Source organism: Podospora pseudocomata, chromosome 3 (genome assembly GCF_035222375.1).
Source record: "Podospora pseudocomata strain CBS 415.72m chromosome 3, whole genome shotgun sequence".
Classification (NCBI taxonomy): domain Eukaryota; kingdom Fungi; phylum Ascomycota; class Sordariomycetes; order Sordariales; family Podosporaceae; genus Podospora; species Podospora pseudocomata.
The window spans coordinates 1,095,548-1,116,102 of NC_085887.1; the positions used below are offsets into that span (position 1 = coordinate 1,095,548).

General features: G+C 53.7%; 11 protein-coding genes and 2 non-coding genes across 13 annotated transcripts; 7 read left to right on the forward strand and 6 right to left on the reverse strand.

The window, feature by feature from the left end:
* Window positions 1-38: 38 nt before the first annotated feature.
* Window positions 39-3,761, forward strand: QC762_303060 (uncharacterized protein; the record flags this gene model as incomplete). The annotated part of the gene is made up of 2 exons (XM_062888600.1): window positions 39-2,952; window positions 3,027-3,761. The coding sequence occupies exons 1-2, from the start codon at window positions 2,857-2,859 to the stop codon at window positions 3,759-3,761; spliced, it is 831 nt and encodes a 276-aa protein (XP_062744490.1). The 5' UTR covers window positions 39-2,856.
* Window positions 584-2,104, reverse strand: QC762_303050 (uncharacterized protein). The gene is made up of 2 exons (XM_062888599.1): window positions 1,469-2,104; window positions 584-1,409 (listed from the first exon to the last, which is right to left on the reverse strand). Exons 1-2 carry the CDS (start codon window positions 1,696-1,698, stop codon window positions 686-688), a joined length of 954 nt encoding a protein of 317 aa, XP_062744491.1. The 5' UTR covers window positions 1,699-2,104; the 3' UTR covers window positions 584-685.
* A 76-nt stretch (window positions 3,762-3,837) lies between the features above and the next one.
* On the forward strand, window positions 3,838-5,070 carry QC762_303065 (uncharacterized protein; the record flags this gene model as incomplete). The annotated part of the gene is made up of 3 exons (XM_062888601.1): window positions 3,838-3,888; window positions 4,168-4,305; window positions 4,357-5,070. The coding sequence occupies 3 exons, from the start codon at window positions 3,838-3,840 to the stop codon at window positions 5,068-5,070; spliced, it is 903 nt and encodes a 300-aa protein (XP_062744492.1).
* On the reverse strand, window positions 4,072-7,173 carry QC762_303070 (uncharacterized protein). The gene is made up of 2 exons (XM_062888602.1): window positions 6,606-7,173; window positions 4,072-6,531 (listed from the first exon to the last, which is right to left on the reverse strand). The coding sequence occupies exons 1-2, from the start codon at window positions 6,666-6,668 to the stop codon at window positions 5,950-5,952; spliced, it is 645 nt and encodes a 214-aa protein (XP_062744493.1). The 5' UTR covers window positions 6,669-7,173; the 3' UTR covers window positions 4,072-5,949.
* Window positions 7,101-7,182, forward strand: QC762_0050840. Its single transcript has one exon. It is a non-coding gene; the product is annotated as a tRNA-Ser (tRNA).
* Window positions 7,183-7,342: 160 nt separating this feature from the next.
* Window positions 7,343-8,224, reverse strand: TMA20 (translation machinery-associated protein 20; the record flags this gene model as incomplete). The annotated part of the gene is made up of 2 exons (XM_062888603.1): window positions 7,343-8,155; window positions 8,208-8,224. 2 exons carry the CDS (start codon window positions 8,222-8,224, stop codon window positions 7,552-7,554), a joined length of 621 nt encoding a protein of 206 aa, XP_062744494.1. The 3' UTR covers window positions 7,343-7,551.
* Window positions 8,225-8,755: 531 nt separating this feature from the next.
* On the reverse strand, window positions 8,756-9,514 carry QC762_303090 (uncharacterized protein; the record flags this gene model as incomplete). Its single annotated transcript, XM_062888604.1, has 3 exons — window positions 9,495-9,514; window positions 8,956-9,325; window positions 8,756-8,893 (listed from the first exon to the last, which is right to left on the reverse strand). The coding sequence occupies exons 2-3, from the start codon at window positions 9,070-9,072 to the stop codon at window positions 8,756-8,758; spliced, it is 255 nt and encodes an 84-aa protein (XP_062744495.1). The 5' UTR covers window positions 9,073-9,325; window positions 9,495-9,514.
* Window positions 9,447-9,520, forward strand: QC762_0050870. The gene has a single exon. It is a non-coding gene; the product is annotated as a tRNA-Val (tRNA).
* A 1,416-nt stretch (window positions 9,521-10,936) lies between these two features.
* On the forward strand, window positions 10,937-12,419 carry QC762_0050880 (uncharacterized protein; the record flags this gene model as incomplete). Its single annotated transcript, XM_062883498.1, has 2 exons — window positions 10,937-10,947; window positions 12,233-12,419. 2 exons carry the CDS (start codon window positions 10,937-10,939, stop codon window positions 12,417-12,419), a joined length of 198 nt encoding a protein of 65 aa, XP_062744496.1.
* Window positions 12,420-12,990: 571 nt separating this feature from the next.
* Window positions 12,991-13,450, forward strand: QC762_0050890 (uncharacterized protein; the record flags this gene model as incomplete). The annotated part of the gene is made up of 2 exons (XM_062883499.1): window positions 12,991-13,058; window positions 13,327-13,450. 2 exons carry the CDS (start codon window positions 12,991-12,993, stop codon window positions 13,448-13,450), a joined length of 192 nt encoding a protein of 63 aa, XP_062744497.1.
* An 892-nt stretch (window positions 13,451-14,342) lies between these two features.
* Window positions 14,343-15,020, forward strand: QC762_303097 (uncharacterized protein; the record flags this gene model as incomplete). The annotated part of the gene is made up of 1 exon (XM_062888605.1): window positions 14,343-15,020. One exon carries the CDS (start codon window positions 14,343-14,345, stop codon window positions 15,018-15,020), a length of 678 nt encoding a protein of 225 aa, XP_062744498.1.
* Window positions 15,021-15,338: 318 nt separating this feature from the next.
* NST1 (Stress response protein nst1) lies at window positions 15,339-19,678 on the reverse strand (the record flags this gene model as incomplete). Its single annotated transcript, XM_062888606.1, has 3 exons — window positions 15,339-18,079; window positions 18,143-18,441; window positions 18,496-19,678. The coding sequence occupies 3 exons, from the start codon at window positions 19,676-19,678 to the stop codon at window positions 15,869-15,871; spliced, it is 3,693 nt and encodes a 1,230-aa protein (XP_062744499.1). The 3' UTR covers window positions 15,339-15,868.
* An 11-nt stretch (window positions 19,679-19,689) lies between these two features.
* On the reverse strand, window positions 19,690-20,427 carry QC762_0050920 (uncharacterized protein; the record flags this gene model as incomplete). The annotated part of the gene is made up of 3 exons (XM_062883500.1): window positions 19,690-19,800; window positions 20,095-20,251; window positions 20,378-20,427. 3 exons carry the CDS (start codon window positions 20,425-20,427, stop codon window positions 19,690-19,692), a joined length of 318 nt encoding a protein of 105 aa, XP_062744500.1.
* Between the last annotated feature and the right edge of the window lie 128 nt (window positions 20,428-20,555).

Genomic DNA, 20,555 nt, shown 5'->3' on the forward strand with positions numbered 1-20,555 from the left:
CCCTCCCTCTCTCCCTCCCCCGGTCCAAATCTGAGACTCAGTTCGCTATCCGACACACTGCTTGTATGCAACGCATGTAGAGACAGAAAAGGCTAAATAGGTAGTTGATGTCTGGTGTTTGTGGCACGTTGTGCAGAACATACAGCCAGCCCGTGCTGCTCTGTGTTTTGGGGGGCGGCTGTTTGGCTTCCTTGTCACCCGTTGCTGTTGTCGTCATGCTCTGAATGGGTACCTTGCTCCAAAAAATCGTCACAGCACATTCCCACTCTCTTTGACGTATGTGTGTCAAGAGCAGCTCCACTGTCACCACGCTATGTAGGTATGTCACCGTCTTCAACAGACCTCAAAACAAGTCACACAACCATGCTGCCGCCGCTATACATCAACCGTACCTGTCACAAGGACCCTACAGACATCATCAGGGCCTCAAAAGATACCTAGGTAGTGTTAACACGTCTTGATTGCGATTAGCTGGCCCAAAGATCCACCTTTTATGCCATACACCCCCCACCCCCCCCTCCCCGTCAAAAAAAGAAAAAGAAATAATAAAAAAAAGAAAACAAAATCCTCGACGCCCTATCAAGCTATTCTAAACGCCCAGCAACCGTGACCTCTTCTAAACGCCCACACCAACCCATCTCAAACGCCCATTATACCCATCCCGACGTCCACCAAGCTAGGTAACCTAAGCCCTACCAACAACCTCCACAACCTCCCCATCCGCCAACCTCCCCGTCTCAAGCATCCACCCCTCCCCCTCCACCTCCACAGGCGGCACCACAATCCCAAACCTCTCATACGGAAAATCAACCAGCGTACCCCTATACTCAGCCCACCCATCATCAACCTCCCCAAGCTGGTGCGTGTCCACCTCGCCCGCCTCGTACGTCCGTCCAGCCAGAACCTCCTTCTCCCGCCCCTCATACTCCTTCTTCAGCATCGGGTGAGGCGCCCAGATAACCCGCATCCCCGCCCGGCGACCAGCCTCAACCCCCGGAACGCTGTCCTCAAAGACAAGACACTCCTCGGGGGTAATCGGCTTCTCCCCCTCGGGAAGCGAGTCATTGATCGTCTTGAGGGCAAGCAAATAAATATCAGGAAGCGGCTTGCCCCGGCCGGGGGCAATCCGCTCGTCGTCGCCCAGGACGCGACGGTGGGTTTCAAAGACGCTGAACAGCTCCGTCAGGTGCGACGTCTTCAAGATAAAGTTTGACTTGTGGGACGACGTGGCGAGGGCGATGTGGACGCGGTGGGGGGTGGGCGCCGTCTCGCCAGCCCTGGACTCCTTGTTCTTCTCCATGTCCCAGTAGCGGGTGCGAGCGAGGTCGCTGAGAAGTGTAGGGATGCCGGGGAGGGGCTGGGTGCCGGGGAAGTGCTGGGCTTGGAGCTCATAGTACTGTTTGTGGTACCTGCGTCGAAAAAAAAGTCGGTGTCAGAACGGACCGTCAGGAAAGAATACATCACTCACTCCTCGGGGGTGATCGGCAGCTGGGCCCAGTCGTGAAGCAGCTTGTTGGCCTGGGGACCGGGGCGGCCTTGCAGCTTGGCCTTGATGCTCCAGGGCAGCTTGGGACGCCCGTACTTTTCGAGGATCAGGTTGATGCAGAGTGTGTAGAGGTCCTCGGTGTCAAGCAGCAGACCATCCATGTCAAAGAGACAGGCCCGGACGGGGGGGAAGCTGTTGTTGGAGGGAATCATTGTTAGTCTCGCCACGAGGCTGGACCCGGCCGGAATCACACAACATAGGGGTTCAGGGGACCTACTCGGTTCTGGGAGTCATTGTGAAGGCCGTGGCGTGCTGTGAACTGGGACGACCGTGGGCTCGTATCTGCTGGATGGACTAGAAAGAAAAAAAAGACAGGAGGAGGCTCTGGGGGAAAGAAAAGGGCTCGTATTATAGATAGATGGCTACCCTTGCCTAGGTAGGTGTAGGACCGATCGGGTCCAATCAGGCACGTGGGTTAGAGTAGCTGATAAGATGTAGTCCCAGAGAAGCCAACTGCTCTTTGAGGTTGGAGATAAGACGGCGGACCTGCCCTCTTGTTGGATAACTTGTAGGGATCAGCAGAAGGAGAAGGGAGCGCAACAATCGGATCCGAAGCAACGAAACAAAAAAAAAAAAGAAAAAAAAAAGGCAGGAACTAGATGTCACGAATTGGAGTAGCTGCCCCTTGTCATGCGGGGTAACCCCCCAGCAAACTGATGCTCTTCCAGTGCTCCTCCCGGCGGACCTGTGACGCCACCAAGACAGGGGAGACATGTAGATACCCCGGCCGGCCCAGCCAGCGGAGAGCCGTCACGACTTTTTCCGAAGCTCTCGTTCGTCGAGAGCATCCGAGAGAGGAGCTCTCTGTAATGCTCTCACACACTCTCAAACTCTTGTCCGGCGGAATATTTCGGGCCGTTTAGGTACCCCTTGCGATGGGCTGGGTTGGCAGCCGAGGAAGACGCGAGATAAGGGGGGAACTTGTGGGAGTGTGGAAGGTGTGATGAGATTGTGGAATGTTCAGACAGACAGAATGAGAAAAAAGCCGTGTGTTTGCTTGTTTGCTCCCCTCATCAGGGGTCCGTCCCATCTCGAGCGGACACCAAGCGGCAGGAAGCCGTTGTCGTCTCCACAAAGCCTCAAAAAAAAACCCCAAAAAAAACGGCCTTGGATCAACGTGAATCTGCCAAGACCCCGCCATCGGGCTGAGGTCTACAGTAGCGCCTCAAGAAAAAAGTGTCCGTTCCATGCCCAAAGCCCCAACAGCGTAACAACACCACGTTTCCAGCTCCGCCCCTTTCCCCTTTTTTCTCTCCTGTGAGCAGCCTCCTTATCTCGCATATCGGACGGACGGTTTGCTGCCAAAGAAGATGGCTGCCCAAGATGAGGAGCCCCGGATCGCGGGAGCCGATGACGACATGGAGCAGCAGCGGCATGAAGAAAGGTTCCCCCCTGAAGAGGAAGCTGTAAGTCACTGTGGCCCTCATTTCCGTTACCATGCTCAACTCAGCTCTGACGGGACGTTTTGTTGCTTTTCAAGTCCATGGTAGCGGACTCCAACGCGCACAAAACCGAGGCCAACTCTCTCTTTGGATCGGGCAAGTACGACATTGCCATCAACAAGTACGATGAGGCTCTTGCCGTCCTTCCCAACTATCTGGACTATGAGCTGGCCGTCTTACGATCCAACATTGCTGCCTGCCACCTGAAGCTCGAAGAATGGAAGGAGGCCGTCACAAACGCAACAGCCGCCCTGGACTCTCTTGACAAGCTCGAGGGCAACGGCTCGTCGAAGAAGCAGGACCCCACCCCACCCGCGGCAGAAGACGAGGTGGAGGGTGAGATTGTCAGCTCTGGTGCCAAAGCAGCCGGTCCAGCACTGGGTGATGACGCCCAGCGCAAGCGTCCGGATGACATCTCGAGAATCCGCGCCAAAGCTCTCATGCGTCGTGCTCGGGCCCGGAGTGAGCTGGGCGGGTGGTCCAACCTGGAAGGCGCAATCGAAGACTACAAGCGGCTGTCGACCTTGCCTGCCTACGACACGCTGATGAGCGCGACGGATAAGAAGATTGTCAGCACGCAACTCCGCGCCCTGCCGGCTCGTGCAAAGGCTGCGCAGGAGAAGGAGACGGCTGAGATGTGGGCCAAGCTCAAGGACCTGGGCAATGGCATCTTGAAGCCGTTTGGCCTCAGCACTGACAGCTTCAAGATGGTCAAGGACGAGAAGACGGGCGCATACAGCATGAACTTTGCTGGGGGGTCGGGCGGCAAGTGAGGGTGAAGCTGTAGCACGCAGAGATAATGTTTATTCAGTCTAGCTCTTGAGACATCCATGGGTCTTTGCATGTTGGATGGTGGTGCCTGAATCCACCCACGAGCAGGTGCGGCTGGAACCTCGGAGAGTATGGCTAGGTACCCAGACGTCCATGGCAGCTTCTGCTAACCTGCCGCATAGGTGTTCGGTGCCTTCCTGGACAGCTCACTTCAAGGAGGGACATTGGTCGTCCGCCCAAGAATCCAAACTCTTCCCAACTTTTGTCATCAAAGCTCTTGTTCATTCCCATTCACTCTCCAAGCAACTCTCCAGTGCAGTCTCTATCTTACAGCACAGTCTCTATCTCGGTCACCCCAGACATTAATCAAAAATGGAGTCAAGAGCGCACCATCTCCATTACCTCCAGCGCTATGTGGATGTCGACCACTGGCGCCCATACATCACCACCAGATACCCCGAGGAGATCCAATCCGGGGATGCCCGCGAATTTGAATACGAGATATTGGGTCAGGACGCCGGCCCGCGACCCATCCCAGCCTTCCCCGTTGGCAACCTTGACGAGCTCGACATGCCCCGGAAACTCATCATTTTCTAGGTGAGAAACGGCTTCCGCATTCCGGCGTGGATACCCGCTGCCAACCCCGAACTCCAACCCGGCGTCATCACCGACGACCACATCCGAATGGCCTGCATCATCCTCATCCAGATGGCGCCCGACCTGGCGAGGGAAATCCCCAGACGCTATCTCGAGATCCAGTCCATACTCGACAGGGGAATAGAAAGCAGCAGGAGAAGGGTCCTCACGGAGGAACGTGTCGCCGAGTATGCCCCGCAGGATTGGACCGCGTCCCCCGACGAGGGTGGGCTCAAGATGGAGGAAGAGCACTTGCCGGATGTGTACATGAGGATTCTGAGGACGTTTGAGGCTGCGGACAGCAAGGATGGGCCGTTTGGGTTGTTTGCGGATTTGTATCCCGGCGTTCGCGAGCATGACATTATTCCGGCTCCGAAGTGGCCTCGTTGTCTGGGACATTACATTTTTGACCGGGTGGCGCAGCGGAAGGTGACGGATCAGAGGCGTGACGCGTGGGCTGCCGGGAAGTTTGAGAAGAGTCGTGCTGCGATTGCTGCCGAGAAGGCTGCCACTGAGGCGGAGGCTGCCGCGCAGCAGCAGCAGTTGGAGCAGAAGCAGCAGCAGCAGCAGCAGCAGCAGCAACAGCAGCAACAGCAGCAGCAGAAACCCCAGAGAAAGAGAGACAAAATTATTAGTATGATGCAATATGGCGCCCCGAAAGCACCTCTACCATGATTAGATGCCGAGGGGGAGGAGTTGTTTTACTCGGAAGCGATACATGTATCTTTCTTGTCACAGCGGAATGTTTAGGTGGGAGAGAATTTAGGATCAGGCTAGGGGAGAATGGAACATGTTTTGGTTGACGCTCTTTTTCTGATTTGAGTCTCTTGGGCTTGGTGTGTATGGATACCTTACCTACCATCTTGAAACCGCTCTGCTTATGAGGCATCTCGGAATACCTTTAGACTCTATAGAAACCTTTGTTTGAGCGCCGTTACATCAGGCAACAGTCTTTAATTTTCTCTTTCTTTTTTTTTCGGGGCTTTATGCGTGTTTTTTTTAAAAGAGGTGTCCGTTACCAAGGTCTGAGAGGTGGTGTTGATGCTGAGCAAAGGATTCAGATTCCGACGTCGAGAATTGGAACACATGCTTAGAAACATGCCCTGAAGGCGAGTCGGACTTGTCGGGCTGCTTCACACATGTTCAAAGGACTGGCTATATTAAACAGCAACACAAATAAAACCCAATAGGAGATGCATTGTCTGTACCAAGTACAGTAAAGAGCAGTGATGATCTGACAAGAGAAACCCCCTTCCCACCCCAAAACTCCAATACTATTTCCTGCTTGTTGCTGCTGTCGTTGTAGAGTTAGATACAATCTTTCTTTGTTGGACCACCCTTTTTCTGCAAGATATGACAAGACACCAAGGGAGAGAGCGAGCAGACAAATCATATCCATCCATCCATCAACAAACTAAAAAGCAGAAAAACAAAACAATCCCCCGCTGCCCACCTACCCATGTGTTATTTCCCTTTCGTATATCCCATCCCATTCCATCCATTTCATACAAAAGAGAGAGAGATCGATCAGTCATGTCTTGACTCCAGGGCTTTTTAAACCCTCCCATAAACATTCACCACCCCATCCCCCCAAATCCCCACAACCGACATGAAGAACCCCAGTCCCAAGACAGACACCTGGACAACCTGCTTCTTGAGCCACCCCTCCACCTTGGCCCTCACCTCCTCCCCGTTTGCCTCCTCCCCAACCTCCAACACCTCATCCTCCTCGCTCTCTTCCTCTTGCTCTTCACCAAGGACCTCGTAGCTGGCTTCCATTCTCGCGCGGGCAGAGGCAGAGGGCTTCTTCTTCTTTTGCTGGGGGAAGGACTTCTTGCTGCCGGCAGTGGTGGCGGGGGAAGAAGGTCCGAGGGAGATGTAAGGAGCGACCAAATCCGTCCCGACGAGCTGGGAGCCGAGGATGAGGACCGAGGTGTAGAGGAGGTAGGGGTGGCGGAGGGGTTTGGGGGAGAGATAATATGCGAGGAGGAAGGCGGTTCCGGAGAGGCCGGAGAGGGATCGGAGTTGTTTGGTCGAGGTTGTGGTGAGGGAGTCAAAGGCGCGGAGGGCTGTGGTGGCGGAGGGGAGGTTGAGGAGGGAGGGGATGGTGAGGGTTGTTAGGGTGTAGGAGAGGCCCTGGTTAGTGAGCGTCATGTTAGTTGCTGTCCAAGGTGAAGGCATCATGCGATGCCATGTGGAAAGCAACATACCGTCAACAACCCCAACGACACAGTTCCAACAAACTTGAGCGCCGAGACGCCCCTCGTTGCCATGATGTTACGAGTGTGTGCTTAATCTCTTGATCAATCCAGTCTCACTTCCTTATCAAAATGCGCGGATGGCCGTCGAAGGTTCGAAAGGTATCACCGTTTGCCTGACGCAAAGTCGTTGTCGTAAGAAGCCAGTGTAGCCGAGCTCACGGTTAAAGCTTAAGGTCTTGCCTATTGCGTGGTTGGACAGCCCGCCCCGCCGAAAGGAGGAGATGAGGGGCTGGATCTTCTTGGTCCGGCCCCGCTGCAACTCACAGCGGCCCGTTTCCACTTTTGCGTCATCGCTCGATCAGGTTAACAAGGGGGTAGCTGATAGAACACCCTAACCCTGATTCATGATGGAAGACCACAGAAGAAGACATCCTGCAGATATCCACCCCCCGATGCAACTTGTTTCCCAATATCCGCCACCCCAACAACATCCACTATCGTGAAGGCGCGATGGCAGAGTGGTCTAATGCGTGAGACTCGAAATCTCATCTCTTCGGAGGCGTCGGTTCAAATCCGGCTCGCGTCGATAGGATAAATTTACTTTTACAGTTTGGTTTTTTTTTAACACTATTCTTGGCCAACATAGCACAACGTTGTCAACGGCGGATGCTTATTTCCGGTTTAGCAGCTTCATGTTTGTCTTGCAAGCCAGCTATGGTCAAATATCACAGCTTCACAGACCTCTCACACATGCACCCATTAACAGATATTCTCACTGTGTTTTGACCGCAACTGATAGTCTGATACAACTCCTGCCACGCATCATTAATTCGCTTGTTCACTCCGCTACATGCCACTCCCGATCATCATAACTTTCCTTCCCCCTTCATCCTCCTCTCATCTACTCCCTCCCATCAAACACACCCTCATCACCCTCCCACTCACAACCAGACCCCTAGTCAACATTCAACCTCCACAACCCATCCCCCAAAAAGTGCGCATCCTCCATCACCGGCCCCTTCCCCTTCTCCTTGATCTCCCTCGTCCCCATAACCAGCACCCCCACCGCCGCCGCCTCCTCCTTCCCCTCAGCCATAACCACAACCGGCTCCCCCTTCTCCAGCTCTCTACTCCACCTCCCCTCCCCATCAGCCCCCTCATTCGGCGCCCCCTCCCCAAGCGTCTCCCTCCCCTCCCTCGCATCCGGCTCCGGCAGCCTCCCGCCCGCAGAAGTCAACCCCGGCGCCATGAGCGTCGCGCCCGACAAGACAAACCGGATAGCACCGCGGTCTATCCTCACGGTGGGGAAGCACTGCGGGAACCGGTGCACGAGCTTGAGGTGGGGGAGGAGGACGTCGCTGTCGTGCTGGAAGAACAGGGGATTTCCGTCGCAGACGTAGAGGGATACCCGGTCGGGGAGCTTCATCTGCTCGAGGGAGGACTTTTTGGGCATGATCTCTTCGATGAAGGGGTTGAGGAGGGGGTAGGTCTGCAAGAGCGAGGTCCGGAGGGAGCGCTGGATGGAGGATTTGAGTTTTTGTTTTGGGGAGGCGGTGAGGCTTTACAACAGAGGGTTAGTTTCCATATAGCTGGAGGGAGAGGGGGCCGTACTCTTTCTTGAAAGGCATCTTGTTTGTTGAGGTTGAGAGAGCTGCGCGGCTCTCTTGCGGTGAACCTTGTGGTGGTTGGTTTGGATCAAGTGAAGGGAAGTGGTATGGAGCTGATTTTGAAAATCTCGTCTTCTTATAGCTGTGACTTCGTCTCGTTGTTGTAGCGCAATATATCTGATGATGCTACTCCAAATGCCAGGAGTTGCCTGTTGCTCGGAGGTTGCCCCGCGATGCGGAATTGAATGGAGGGGTAAATCAGAACAGTAGCCCCACTTTCAACGTTCCTGGGCCACTGCCAAGGTTGCGATAAAGGGGGGCGATAAGCCTACGAGAGCACCACTGTCGCACCCGCCCCTTGAGCATCGATGGACGGCACTTGAGAGCATCAACAAAGACTAAGCATAGTGGTGAGAATAGTATTCAGTCATTAAAGTAGGCTATAGCTTCAAACCCGCCCAAAGACATCAACCAGTAGGTATAAGAGCGTAGTCTAGATGATATCCGCTTCCGGCCCAGTTCAACCCCGCAATCTAGCTCCCCTCCAGTTCCTTAACCGTGAGAAACGTGCGAAACAGTCCCGTCTTCCTGGACGTGTACATTCAGCCTGTTGGGGTTGAAGTCCTTGGTAACCATCGAGCCTGGCTCGATAACTCTGGTGGATTCAGGGAGGTCCTTCTTGCAGAAGCACTGTTGACAACCATCCGTCAGCATGCTGTTCATTCTTGAGAGGGCGGTTGAAAGGGACATACAGTCTCTGAGCTTGGCTCGTTCTCTGATAGCGTCTTGCCGACAAGCTTGTTCATCCACTCCTGGGTCTTGTCCTCGGGCATGTTGTCGGCTGTTACTCCTGGGACGACGAGAGGCATCTTGGTGGTGGTTCTAGGTTGGTGTTTTGAGCGATTCGTGTAGTTATTCTTGGAGCGTACGATATTCTGGTTTATTGGTATGTTGATCTGTTTGATGTAGATAGGTCTGGGGATCAGGAGGTCAAGATGGGATTTAAGTACGTGGTGGTTGTGCAGGAGCGCTCAAAGGGTCCGATGACGTAGCATTGGCTCTGCCGGCTAGTTGCGGGGCGGGTGAACAAAACGGTGGGACTCAGCCACATCGTGAGCATAACTTTATACCAATTAGCAAACAATTGCACAGGTGAGCATAAAGCATGTGAAGTGCTCCAGCATCTGAAGAAGAAAATTCAAAATACAGGAGAGGTGAGTAAAAACTGCAAAAAGAATGGTTTTGATTTCGTCCAGGCTCGAACTGGAGACCTTCAGTGTGTTAGACTGACGTGATAACCAACTACACCACGAAACCATAATATCATTGATTGGTTGTTCCATCAGTGCTAGTCTTTATTCCACGAGCTCTGCCAGCTCTGGAACATGATGTTGCTGGGTGGCATTGCAGGTGGACTCAGGGGTTAAAAGGGGCGCCGGAAGCACAGCATGGTTGTTGCTATCACAGACGAACAGCAAGCACATTATATAAAGACTTCAAGTTTTCACCTGCCATTTTTCTCTCGTAGCTCACCTTGTTTTAAGTTTTTCATGTGTCGCAATCGGTGTACCTTGCTAAGAGCTTAAGGTTTTTGAGGCATTCAAGCCATTAACTGGACATTGCAAAGATGAAAGCATTGTCTTTAGGGCCCCAAGTCTGCTTTTGAGATCCAGGGACGAGTACGTCTCATGTATTAAGTTATTGTGATCCATATCTGAAAGTATTCACCGATCTCGATAGAGGTAGGTCATATGTCAGTTTGGGATCTGAACTTGAAATGGCAGAGTCGGCAAGTCCGACAGTCTTGTCCGGGCTTCCACGTTTCTTTAATGGTTTCCGACTTCCCTGCGGGGAAGACACCAGGCTAGTTTAGAATTCGCCCAGCACAAACAGATCTTGGTACCGACGGGATCTAATAACATCCATGGTTCGTTCGAGAGGCAATACTTTTGTGAGAATACTCGGACAACTGGTTCCTTAGCTCCTGGTATAAGTGTGCTTCCATGGACTCTGTACTGGGGAGACTTGGAGAAGCTGTGATTATTCTGTAACAAGCTGAAACATAAATGTGCTCTTTAGTACAGTGTGCCTGGGCCAATATGTCTTTCTTGGAGTTTCCTATTGACAACTCTTTACGCAGTAGGGAGCAAAAGAAAAAACACAGCTGCAAGTACCTGGCTGAAGCCACTAACACCTCAAAGCTCTAAACCTCCATACAAATTCCCTCTGAAATCTTTGATGGCGTATGGCTGTAGAGTGGCTTCGACTGGACTCTGCAGTTTTACTTACCCATCGCATAGTGTAAAACCACCATGATGGTCCATACGGGTCCTATCAACGCCTCTTCCCTGTGAGAATACACAAAGAGGCCATCTCGGCATACTATCTCTAAACTGACCATGGTGGCGGACTTCGGAGTCGCCGCCCTCTCAAAAGATTTTGACAGCTGGTATACGTGTCATCGACCCGGATCCAGAATTTGTGCCCTTTTTGACTTTACCTTGGCGGCATTGCAAGCCGGAAGAGGTAGATAATGGGCTGGTCGTAGATATAAAGTGCAGGCGATAAGGCCTCAAATCCATCACGAGCTCAAGCCACAAGGATCGCATTGCTGCCGAGCCCAGCAAACGCACTCCGGGCGCCTGCCTCAAGCCAGATCTCCACGGCACTCCGCAACCTTCCCCAACCTTCCGCCTGAAAGCAACCACCTGTTCCGCAACGTCTCATTGGAAGATGTGCTCCCAGTGCCCGGAGGGGCATAGAAAGAACAGCGATGCAGCTGGCCTTGGAGCAGATCTCTCTCTCTCTCTCTCTCTCCCTCTCTCTCTTCGCCATTTCACTATCCTAGGATCAAGCCATACTGGGCAGCCATCTTTTTTCGTGGTCTTTAGGTCATCTGTTCAGCAATCAGCTTATCTCCCCACTCATATACCTACGTGGCCCCTCCACCCCGAGCGTTTGGTTCGGCGTGGTGATCTGCGGGGAGCAACAAGCCAGTAAGCCCGCCCAATCTCCAGTCGCTCTCAATGTCCTCCCATGGCCTTTTTCGCTTGCCTGTTGAACTTCAGGCTGTGGGAGCCCTTGATCAGCCACAAATCCTGTTTGTTAACTGGAGCAGCCTAACTCTTAATTGTCACCAGGCAACCCATCTCCAACATAGCGTCCGCCAACCTAAGGTAGAACGATTCAGCCACATCGCCCTTTCCCTCAAGAGCTGGCTGCTTGGTTATCCCCATCAGCTAGATCATCCATAGTCAAGCGGCATCAAAATTGGTAGTCACCGCGAAAAAAAAAAGCTACGATGCCCAAAGGAGCGACGCAGCATCACTGGCATGTGGTTTCTCTCACCTCGAGTCAAGTCAGCATCCAATGGCACCATTGCTGACATTCTAGGTACCTCCAACCAGCCCGGTGTGCTTCCACATTGCAAAGCCCCGTTGCTATGCGCGGAAACACCTCGTGCAATGCGAAACTCACACCGTGTTCCACTCATCGAGGTCTCAATGGTAAGTCGTGAGTTCACTCCAATCACACCTTTCCTTCTCGACCGGTATCGAGTCGAATGGACTAGGCCTAGGCTCCAGCATGTGTCGAGCGGCCCGGGAAACCCACACTGGATCTACCGCCAGCGGTCCGGCCAGTTGGAGGGAGGACCAGGTCCGGATCGGTCGGGTTGTCCATATCTCCCAAGGTACTCTGGGGACCTGGCGCCACATCAGATGTGGTATCAGCACCCCAACACGACCCAACAGTGGCCAACTTTTCTCTTTGGGCACTGGTTCGAACCCGAGAGGTTGACACCGTCCAACAAGGTCCGGGGCCACCGAGGTGCATCTGTGGTTGACGGGATGGGAAGACGGCCTCTGATGGTTCTTCTGAGTCTGAGGTCTCTGGTTCCCTTCATTGTCCAGCATGCATCTAGTCTGGTTGCCATCGTCATCGCTTCTTTCGGCACAGCTTCTCGGAATCGCGGGACTTTTGGCCCAAGCTGTCTTGATAACTGTGGACAACCTGCTGACTGTTCACCAGCGTCCAATGCCACGATGATGAGCTCCGTGCCGAAAGAGTGCAAAGATCTCAAAGGACGCAAAGCGCCGACGCCGGCGACAAAAGAACCCGGAAGAAAAAGGGCCAGAAGAGGCGAGAAAGTAGTCCCGACTTTGACTCCAAGATTGAAAAGATCGACACCAAGAGCACCAAGAAGCGCAAACGTTAATCTCCCCCAAACGTGGCTGTCTGGTGTATCCTGCGGTGGCATCCAAACTTGTCAATCCGGGAGGGGTTGCCTTCATGCGTGAGGTCAGAGACTCGATGTCTTTCAGCAAAACATCACTCCCCTTGCTGGCGACGAGGGGTGGGGAATCATGGAGAATGTCAACTTGATCTTTGCATGGTTCTGGTTGGCGGCATTTCTGGGCGAACGTTTTGTTGGAGTCGTCACTGCATCTTTCTGATATGGGGCAAGGAGGGCAAAGCGAACAGCGATTGATAGGAACTGGTGAATCAGCCATTGTATAGTAACTTGGCTTTTCTCTTCTGGCAACTTGTCTCTTGAGAGGCGTCTCTCTTCGACCAACATTCTGACCCCCCTCCGTGGATCGTCACCCCGCCGCTGTTGGGTCAAACTTTCAACGTGTTGGGCAACTCAAAATGCATGGGCAAATGCAACACTGGCCGCCAGAGGATCAGCCCAAAAGAAGCGAATGCAGTTGACCACATTATTCGGCCTGAGAGAAAATAGAAGTCGACAGGAAGCTCTCAAGCTCTTTCGTGAATCGAAGGTCCCAATGCCAACAACACCTTGGCGGACGTTGAGCCATTGTTTCATCAAGCCGCCGTTGAGATCCAAACTAGGGTTAGGGGATACTACACTAGTTCCGGCAGCCGCTTTACCAGAACAGCAACCTTTGGTTCTCGGACTTTTGAACTGCTCACCTCAGTGCTTTCCAGCCCTGTTCAGCCCCCTTGAAGAAGACCTCGGTTTTGACTCGTTATATTCGTAATACTCGGATCCCAAGGCTATTCGCCCAGCAGATCTACAAAAGAACGCTGTCCCCAATTTTTGATGTTCGCTCAGCCCGATCCCGTGTGTGGGGCAAGGCTCATTTTCCCACACCCAACAGGAACCGCAAAAGGTCCAACCACGGGCTGGCGGATGCTGCCGACAGAGCTCTGGCCAGGACCCTGAGAAATTTTGCCCCAAAACTCGGTCTGGAGCTTGGCTGGGGTTTTACGGCGAGGACATGACTCTAGACCATTTCCTTACCTCTCCAAGTAGATGTCTACCGAGTATAGACTCTCTCCGTCTTCAACAGACAGAGGCACAAACATTGAAACAGTGACAGCCTGCAGCAACCCACATCCTCATCTTCAACCTGCAATCCCATCGCAACCCAAGCCCAAAGCAGGGGGTTCCCCGGTCCGCGATGTTTCTCCTTCCATTGGCCACACTCCTGTCCAACGTGGACCCTCAGCCCACACCGCCAAGCCATTCCTCGTCTCAATTGGGGAAAGGACCCCTGCTCCCTTGGACTGCCATCGTGAAGCGCAGCCTCAGAAGCTGCATGTCGGCTCCCGGGGCTGGGTCAGTCTGGGCTGCCCCCCTATCCCCCTCCCCCCTGGCCCTTCTTCTTCTTCTCCTTTTCGGCTTGGCTCGACTGGGGAGAGAGAAGAAGAGAGGTTCCCTTCAATTAAATCTCAGCCGCTCCCTATTTTACCCCTAAGTTTTCCTGGCCGCGACCTAAAAAACCATCGTCGCCCGTATACAACTTTTGTTGCCCTCCAGAAGGGATAACATACATCCTCCCATTCCCATTTTTTACTTTTGCGAGGGGTTGTTTTTTCGTTACACGGGGAATTTTAGTAATTACACGACGTGTTTGCCGATCGATCTCGCACAGCTCGCACCGACAAGCGACGTATTGCTCGCGTTCGAACCGTACATGACATTTCTGCAACCTGTCGCCGATCACTCAGGATAAAAACACCTTGCTCGAGCGTCAAGACACCACGACCTTTCAAAAAAAGAGCCACGCGACAGTTCCTTCCCTCCCCCGCTGAAGAAACCGTTACAATTGGAAGACACCACGAGAAAAAAAAAAACACCGCTTTTCCCAAACCCATCGAGAACCACAACACCATGAAAATGCGCCTCCTCGCCCTCCTGGCCTCAGCAAGCCTAATAACCGCCCTCGTTCCCCCCGCCATCCATAACCCCGAACCCATGGCTGGTATCAACCTCCCCCGCGAAGCCCTCCCCCTCATAACCTCCGCGCCAAACCCCCTTTCCCCCCTCTCACCCCGTCAAGACCGCCCCGAGTCCCCCTCCCCCTGCTTCACAGAAGTAGTCACAACCACAACCTCCTGCGTCGCGATCGGCGAGTGCACCTCGGGCCCACACACCAGTCTGGTCTGCCACGCAGACTACATCTGCCGGTCCGACTCCCAAGGCAACCCCTCCTGCATGTACCGGGAGTCCTCCCTCGGCGTAGCAGGCACAATCATCGCCATTTGCTTCGCCGCCGCGCTCGTGATCTCCGTCTTTAGCATCTGTTTCCTCTGCTGCAGGGAGAGGAGGGAGCAGACTCGTCTCGAAAAGGCGGCCGAGGCGCAGAAGTTGTTGAAGGAGTCAAAAGTTGCGAGTAAGAGGCCGAATGGGAGGAATGTAACCGGGGGAGTGACGGGTGTTGGGACGGAGGGGAGTGGGTATGGGAGTGGGAATAATGGGGGTGATGTGGGACAGCAGACGGGTTATGCTGGCGCACAGGGGGGGCAGGGGAATCCGTTTGCTGATTCTGGGGAGGGGGCCTTGAGGTGAGAGTAGAGAGAGAGGTGGGGGGGGGAGGAAGCAGAGAGAGATAGGGGGTTGTGATGTGGAGTGGAAAGGTGTTGACGTGTTGGCTTTTTGTGTGCTGCGTTGGACGGCCGCTGGAAGGGAAGTATACCAGAGACGGGAAGAACAAAAACAGTTAGATAAACAACACACGGGACATTAAAGCCGGAGTATAACAGGAAGGGAATATATTTTTCATTGGGCATATTCTCTCATGTTGTCACCTTGTTTCAGCTGTCCTTCTGCAATGCCCTTTCATGTGACTTCATCTGTTCGATAATGTCTGTTTCATGGCGTGAAGCTCACCGACATATCCCACTGTGTAAGCCTTCCAGTCCACAGGGCTTTAAACTCAATCACTCAGTGAGTCACAGTCGAGCATAAAGGACAGTAGATGAGCCATGAATAGAGCCTCTGTGAGCCGCTTGATTGTTACATCCTCCAACATCCGCAATACTTAGCTACTTTACACTAAAGCCGACAACTTGGCTTGATTCCACGCCCTCCGACCATCTTCTTAACCATCTATTTTCTCGAATGCTTCCCCCTTCTGAGAAAATTACCGCAAGATTATCAACGCATCTCAACACCAAGACAAACCCAACGCAAAACACCTAGTAAGCTAATAAATATGCTTCATTGCCGGGCTTGGTCGCAAAGACATCGTGGGCCTTGGTGATTCCCCAAGAACATAAAGGCAAGGTGATGTATGACTCGGTTAATAGTTGGTGTCTTCGTTATTCGCTATGAACAGGTTAAAACACCCGCGCCCTCTTCCTTGTCATAATAAGTACTTTCTTCAAAGTATCAACAAGTCAGAGTGGGAAGCAGTGTTACCCCAGCCCACCGCCATTGGTTGGACTGCCCGGATGATACCCAACTGTCCTGAGAACCCCCTGCGGTCTTGCCCGATCATTATTCAGGAAGTACTGGATCGACTTGTTCCCATTCTCTTCGCGAAGCTCAAAGATGCCACCTCCATTCACCTCGTTGCCTTCAGTCTCGCAGATCATGAGCAGTTCGTCGAAATTTACCGGGGGTCCGTTGATGTGCAGTCGGTCAACCTGGGCTTTGATGTCCGCCAGTGGGATGAATCCCGTTCGCCCCTCGGCCGCTTGAGTGTCGTGCTCACCTAAGTCCTCGCATGCCTTGCGCATCATCTTGCGGAGAGTTAGGTGGCGTGGCTCAGTAGGCCGCTCGAGAACACCTGGTATGCCAAAGCTGGCTCCTGGAGGGGGACCCCATGAGGAACCTACTGGGCTAGGCACGCCAAAACCAGGAGGAGGTCCTGGGGGGAAAGGATGCGACTGAGGTGGCATGCCGAATGGTTGCGGTCCCCAAGGGTTTGGATGACTGGGGAACATGGGGTCCATTCCAAAAGCACCAAATCCTCCAGGTCGTGGCAATGATGATGCGGTTGGGAATCTCACCGGACGACCAGCAAAGTCGATCGGGTCATCTCCGTCATCTAGTAGAGCACTGCTTCCCAAGTGCGTGTCCGGATCATTCCTCGAAAAGTCCCTAGAAGGGGAAGAGCTTGACGGTCGTTGGCCATGGACAACACTGGCTGGGCGTCCTATTGGTGTCGGCTTTGAGATGGGTTGCGGTCCGCCACTCTCATGACTGCCAGAACCTTGGCGGGAATGCGTGGTACCGCCATTGCTTTGCATACCTGCCGGCCCCATCAGATGAGCCATTGGAGGGACAGGCGAGTCCAACGGTCCAGGAAAGCCAGGCGGGTGATGCTGGTGTAGTGGAAATCCTCGGTTAGGACCAGGACCGCTTAGTCCAGGAGGTATTGATACAATCCCAGGAGGAGGTCTAAAGGCATTCATGGGTGAAAATGGTGGATCACGATGCATTGGACTACCAAATCCAGGTGGCGGCATCTGGCCCAAGCCAGGAGGAAACGGCATACTGCCGCCGCCGCCCATGGGCATACCAAACGGACTCGGATGCATCGGTACTGGCTTGCTGGGCTGCGCGCTCAAAGGTGACGCAGCGTGTTGTGATGCTTGCCCGCCGAATAGGTTTGGACCTGTGAGTCCCGACTTACTTGGTGGGCCAATGGGGCCTGGACTAGCCTGTATCGGCGTCAGGGGATGAGGTGATTGACTATGGCTCGGAGCGATCCCGGGTGGAAAACCAACACCTGATGTCTGGATGCCTGAGCTTTCCTGCTGAGAGGGCTGACGAGGACGAACTGGTGTAGGGGCCATCGGCAAGGCTGGTGTAGCTACCGTGATTAGTGGAGACGCAAACGAGGCTGACGACTGTGCCAGAGCTGGAATAGCTGTCGCGGACTGCTGGGCTGGACGTTTGGGAAGCGTAACAGAAGGGGCCATTGCAGCAGCAGCAGTCGCCGCAATAGCTGCAGCTTTTTGAGCTGCCCTCTCTTCCTTTTTGCGCTTCTCCTTGGTCTCCTTGGCCTGTTCTCTAGATTCACGCTCTGCTTTGGCCTTGGCCTCCTTCTCACGCTTATCACGCTCTTGCTGTTCTCGTCTTTCACGAGCTTCTCGCTCTTTCTGCTCCTTTTCCCTGAGTCGAGCCTCTTCGCGCGCCTTTTTCTCGCGTTCCTTAGCTTCACGAGCTTTGCGTTCATTTTCTTCCCGCTCGTGAATCTTGCGTTGTCGCTCAGCCTCCTTGCGTAGCCGTTCCTCCTCTTCAGCCTTCTTTTGAGCCTCTCTTCGCTTCCGCTTCTCCTCTGCTCTCTGCTTCGCCTCGGCCTGCTTGCGTTCTTCTTCCTCTTTACGCGCGGCTTCTTCGGCAGCCTTTTCGGCCTCCTTGCGAGCTTTCTCCTCAGCTAGAGCTTCCTTCTTCCGGGCCGCTCTATCTTTGCGTCGCTGGGCCTCCTTGGCCTTCTTGGCTTTACGCTGGGCATCTTGTTGGTTCTCAGCCTCAATCTCCTCCAGAAGCTTGGCTTGACGCTCTTTGGCAACCTTCTCCCGATAGGCTGTGAGTACTCGCTGTTCAAACATGCGAGCAGCAAATATTTGGAACATCCGACGGCCCTCTTCCATGCGCTGCTCATCAGTCATGGGATCCTGTCCACCCATATTAGAATTCTGCACTCGAATGGGCCAGGAAAATCACAATTGTTGCCATACCTCTTCCTCTTCTTGGCTGTCGTACTCCTCCTCGTCTTCTTCATAGTCCTCATCCTCTTCATAGTCCTCCTCCTCGTCATCAGGATCGGGCGGGGGGTGGCTGTGGCTGTAGCGGTCGCCATTCGTGTGCTCGTAGTCTTGCTCACCAGGATGCAGCACCCGCTCTTGAGTGGCCATGCGCCGCTCGGCAAGCTGTTCCATCATCTCAATGAATTTTCTACCGTCATTTTTGAGCAAGTCGTCGGCCACGGTCAGGATGCCGCCTATAGAAGAGGAGCCATAAGCGTTATTGCCAGTCCCTGCATAGGGATAAGTCTGTAAAAAGGAGGGAAGTATGGGAAGTCTGTCCCTACCCTGCACTGTCAGGCTATTTCCGAAATTGAAGAAGTCGGAAGCGTATTCGGTTCGGTGCAGTTCGGATGGGTCGTGCTCATCGTCGCTGTATTCCTCGTCGTCTTCTTCCTCATCCTCCAACTCTTCTTCGCTGTATTCCTCCTCCCCCTCTTCCCCTTCATAGTCGACTTCCTCGCCCTCGCCTTCTTCATCCTCGTCCGCATCGTCGTCGACGTGCTCCAAAATTCGACCGTGAGATGGTTGATGGGTGTATCTCGGCCCGCTTGGAAGACCGTGTGGTAGATTAGGTGGGATAGACGAAAAACTAATCGAGTGGTGGCGACTAAGTAGTGAGGAGTTACTGGTCGTATGAGGATGGTTCGCATAGTGCTCCAGTTCTTCATAATAGGCGTCATAGAGCCCTTCCAATTCTTCCTCAATCGCCGTCCTTTTCCTCCCGCAAACCGAGCAACTGCAAGTTTGCTTCTGCTGCTCCTTCATCTTCTTGAGAACCGCATCTTTTTCGACCTTGACTAGGTTCTTGCGCTGCACCTCGTCTAGTCCAAGCCAGAATTCCTTGATTCGCTCCCGCTCCTCTTGAGAGCTGGTGTTCCAAATCTTTTCCTTCGACATCCCTCGGCCGTTGATATGTGACGTTGGTGGGGGACGGTGATCAACGTGGTTGCCATTCACCGACCCGTCAGCACTCGCCCCTGCAGCATTATTGTTTTTCTTCTTCTTTTTTTTCGCCTTCTTCGATTTCGCAGGCTGCCCGTTAGGAGTCCCGTTTGGAGGTTGTTGGTTTTGGTCTCGAGAGTCTTGACCAGCATCCGCTTCCTCTTCGTCCTCGTCTTCATGCTGTTCGACATCGGCCGAGGGTTGGCCTTGAGGTGGCTGTGGACCACTGAGAGTCCCATTTGAAGGCTGACCAGTCTGTGCTTGGTGCTGTTGCTCAGCAGCGGCCTTGGCCGCAGCCTTTTCGCGCCTTTTCTGCTTCTTCCTGTTCACCGCTGGTGGAGCAGGTGGCGTCGGGGAGGCACATGTTGGAGAAGGTTGGGAAGATTCTACGGGCGTGCTGCCTTTAGGTACTGTGATGAACTTGGAACCATCCTTGTTGGTGTACTTGGCTGTCCCCTTCGCCGAAGGCGACTGAGAAGCTGCACTAGCAGCAACTGGCGGGGCCGGGTTCCGATTGCCCTTCATCGTCACCTAATTCAATGCAACCTGAAGTAGATAAGTGACGAGGACATGTAGTGAGATGGTCCCTTCGTGGAGTCGGCGAGTCGGATATGGCACGTGTCTGAAAGAGAAAAGCCGTCGTAGAACTAAGTGATTTGCTAGGTAAGCATAGGTAATGTCGAGGGGGTACAAGGTTCGGATTGTGTCAAAGTTCAAACGGTCGTTGCTCGAGGAGCTCATCTGTCCTATTAGGTTGGTTGGGGGCAAGGGCAGTGTGATTCGATGGGGTGGAAAGAGCAAAAGTGTAGTAGCGACCCAAAGAGCGACTTCGTTCGATTGTCGGTTGGGGAAATCAAAAGGGAGTCATGACTAGGCTCGGGGGCCGTCGCGGGCAGGGCAGGGTTGATGAGGGTTAATTGACGGAGGGGTCGACCACTCACTCTCACTTCAGGGTCCTCCACTGGCAGACGCTTGGGGTGTTGAGAGCTGTTAGATGAGAGCGCGAAAAAGGTGGCGGACGGAAGAGGGCGCGGGGTGGTAAAGACGCGACTCCGGGGCTCAGCGCGGAACAGGATGCAGGCCGAGAGTTGCCGTGCGCTTCGGAGGTGATCAAGTTGTTCGGATGTTCAAGGTGCTCCTAGATTGCTTAGATTTGTGGTCCCGGCCCTGGAACTCCTCCAGTGCGGGCGCGCTGCCCAGAGCTCCCCGCTCCTATTGGCCCACCTGCTACACGTGACCTCAGCCTTGCTGTGTCGCTCCTGCCCTGTCTTCATTTTGTGACTTTAGATTTCCCGCTCCTCCCTTCAGCCGCGAAGAGCACACGACAAAGTTTTCATAGTACGGCTCATATTCTCCGCTCAATGGTTGTATGCCGATACAATCCTTCATACGGTAGTTTTGG

What these genes read in the sequence shown, in the direction of transcription:
- QC762_303070 (XM_062888602.1), bottom strand. Translation starts at nt 6,668, where the DNA reads ATGGCAACGAGGGGCGTCTCGGCGCTCAAGTTTGTTGGAACTGTGTCG. An exon ending in TGTCGTTGGGGTTGTTGACG is followed by an intron (nt 6,532 to 6,605) that starts GTATGTTGCTTT and finishes CTCACTAACCAG; the next exon opens with GGCCTCTCCTACACCCTAAC.
- QC762_303050 (XM_062888599.1), bottom strand. Translation starts at nt 1,698, where the DNA reads ATGATTCCCTCCAACAACAGCTTCCCCCCCGTCCGGGCCTGTCTCTTT. An exon ending in CTGCCGATCACCCCCGAGGA is followed by an intron (nt 1,410 to 1,468) that starts GTGAGTGATGTA and finishes TTTTCGACGCAG; the next exon opens with GTACCACAAACAGTACTATG.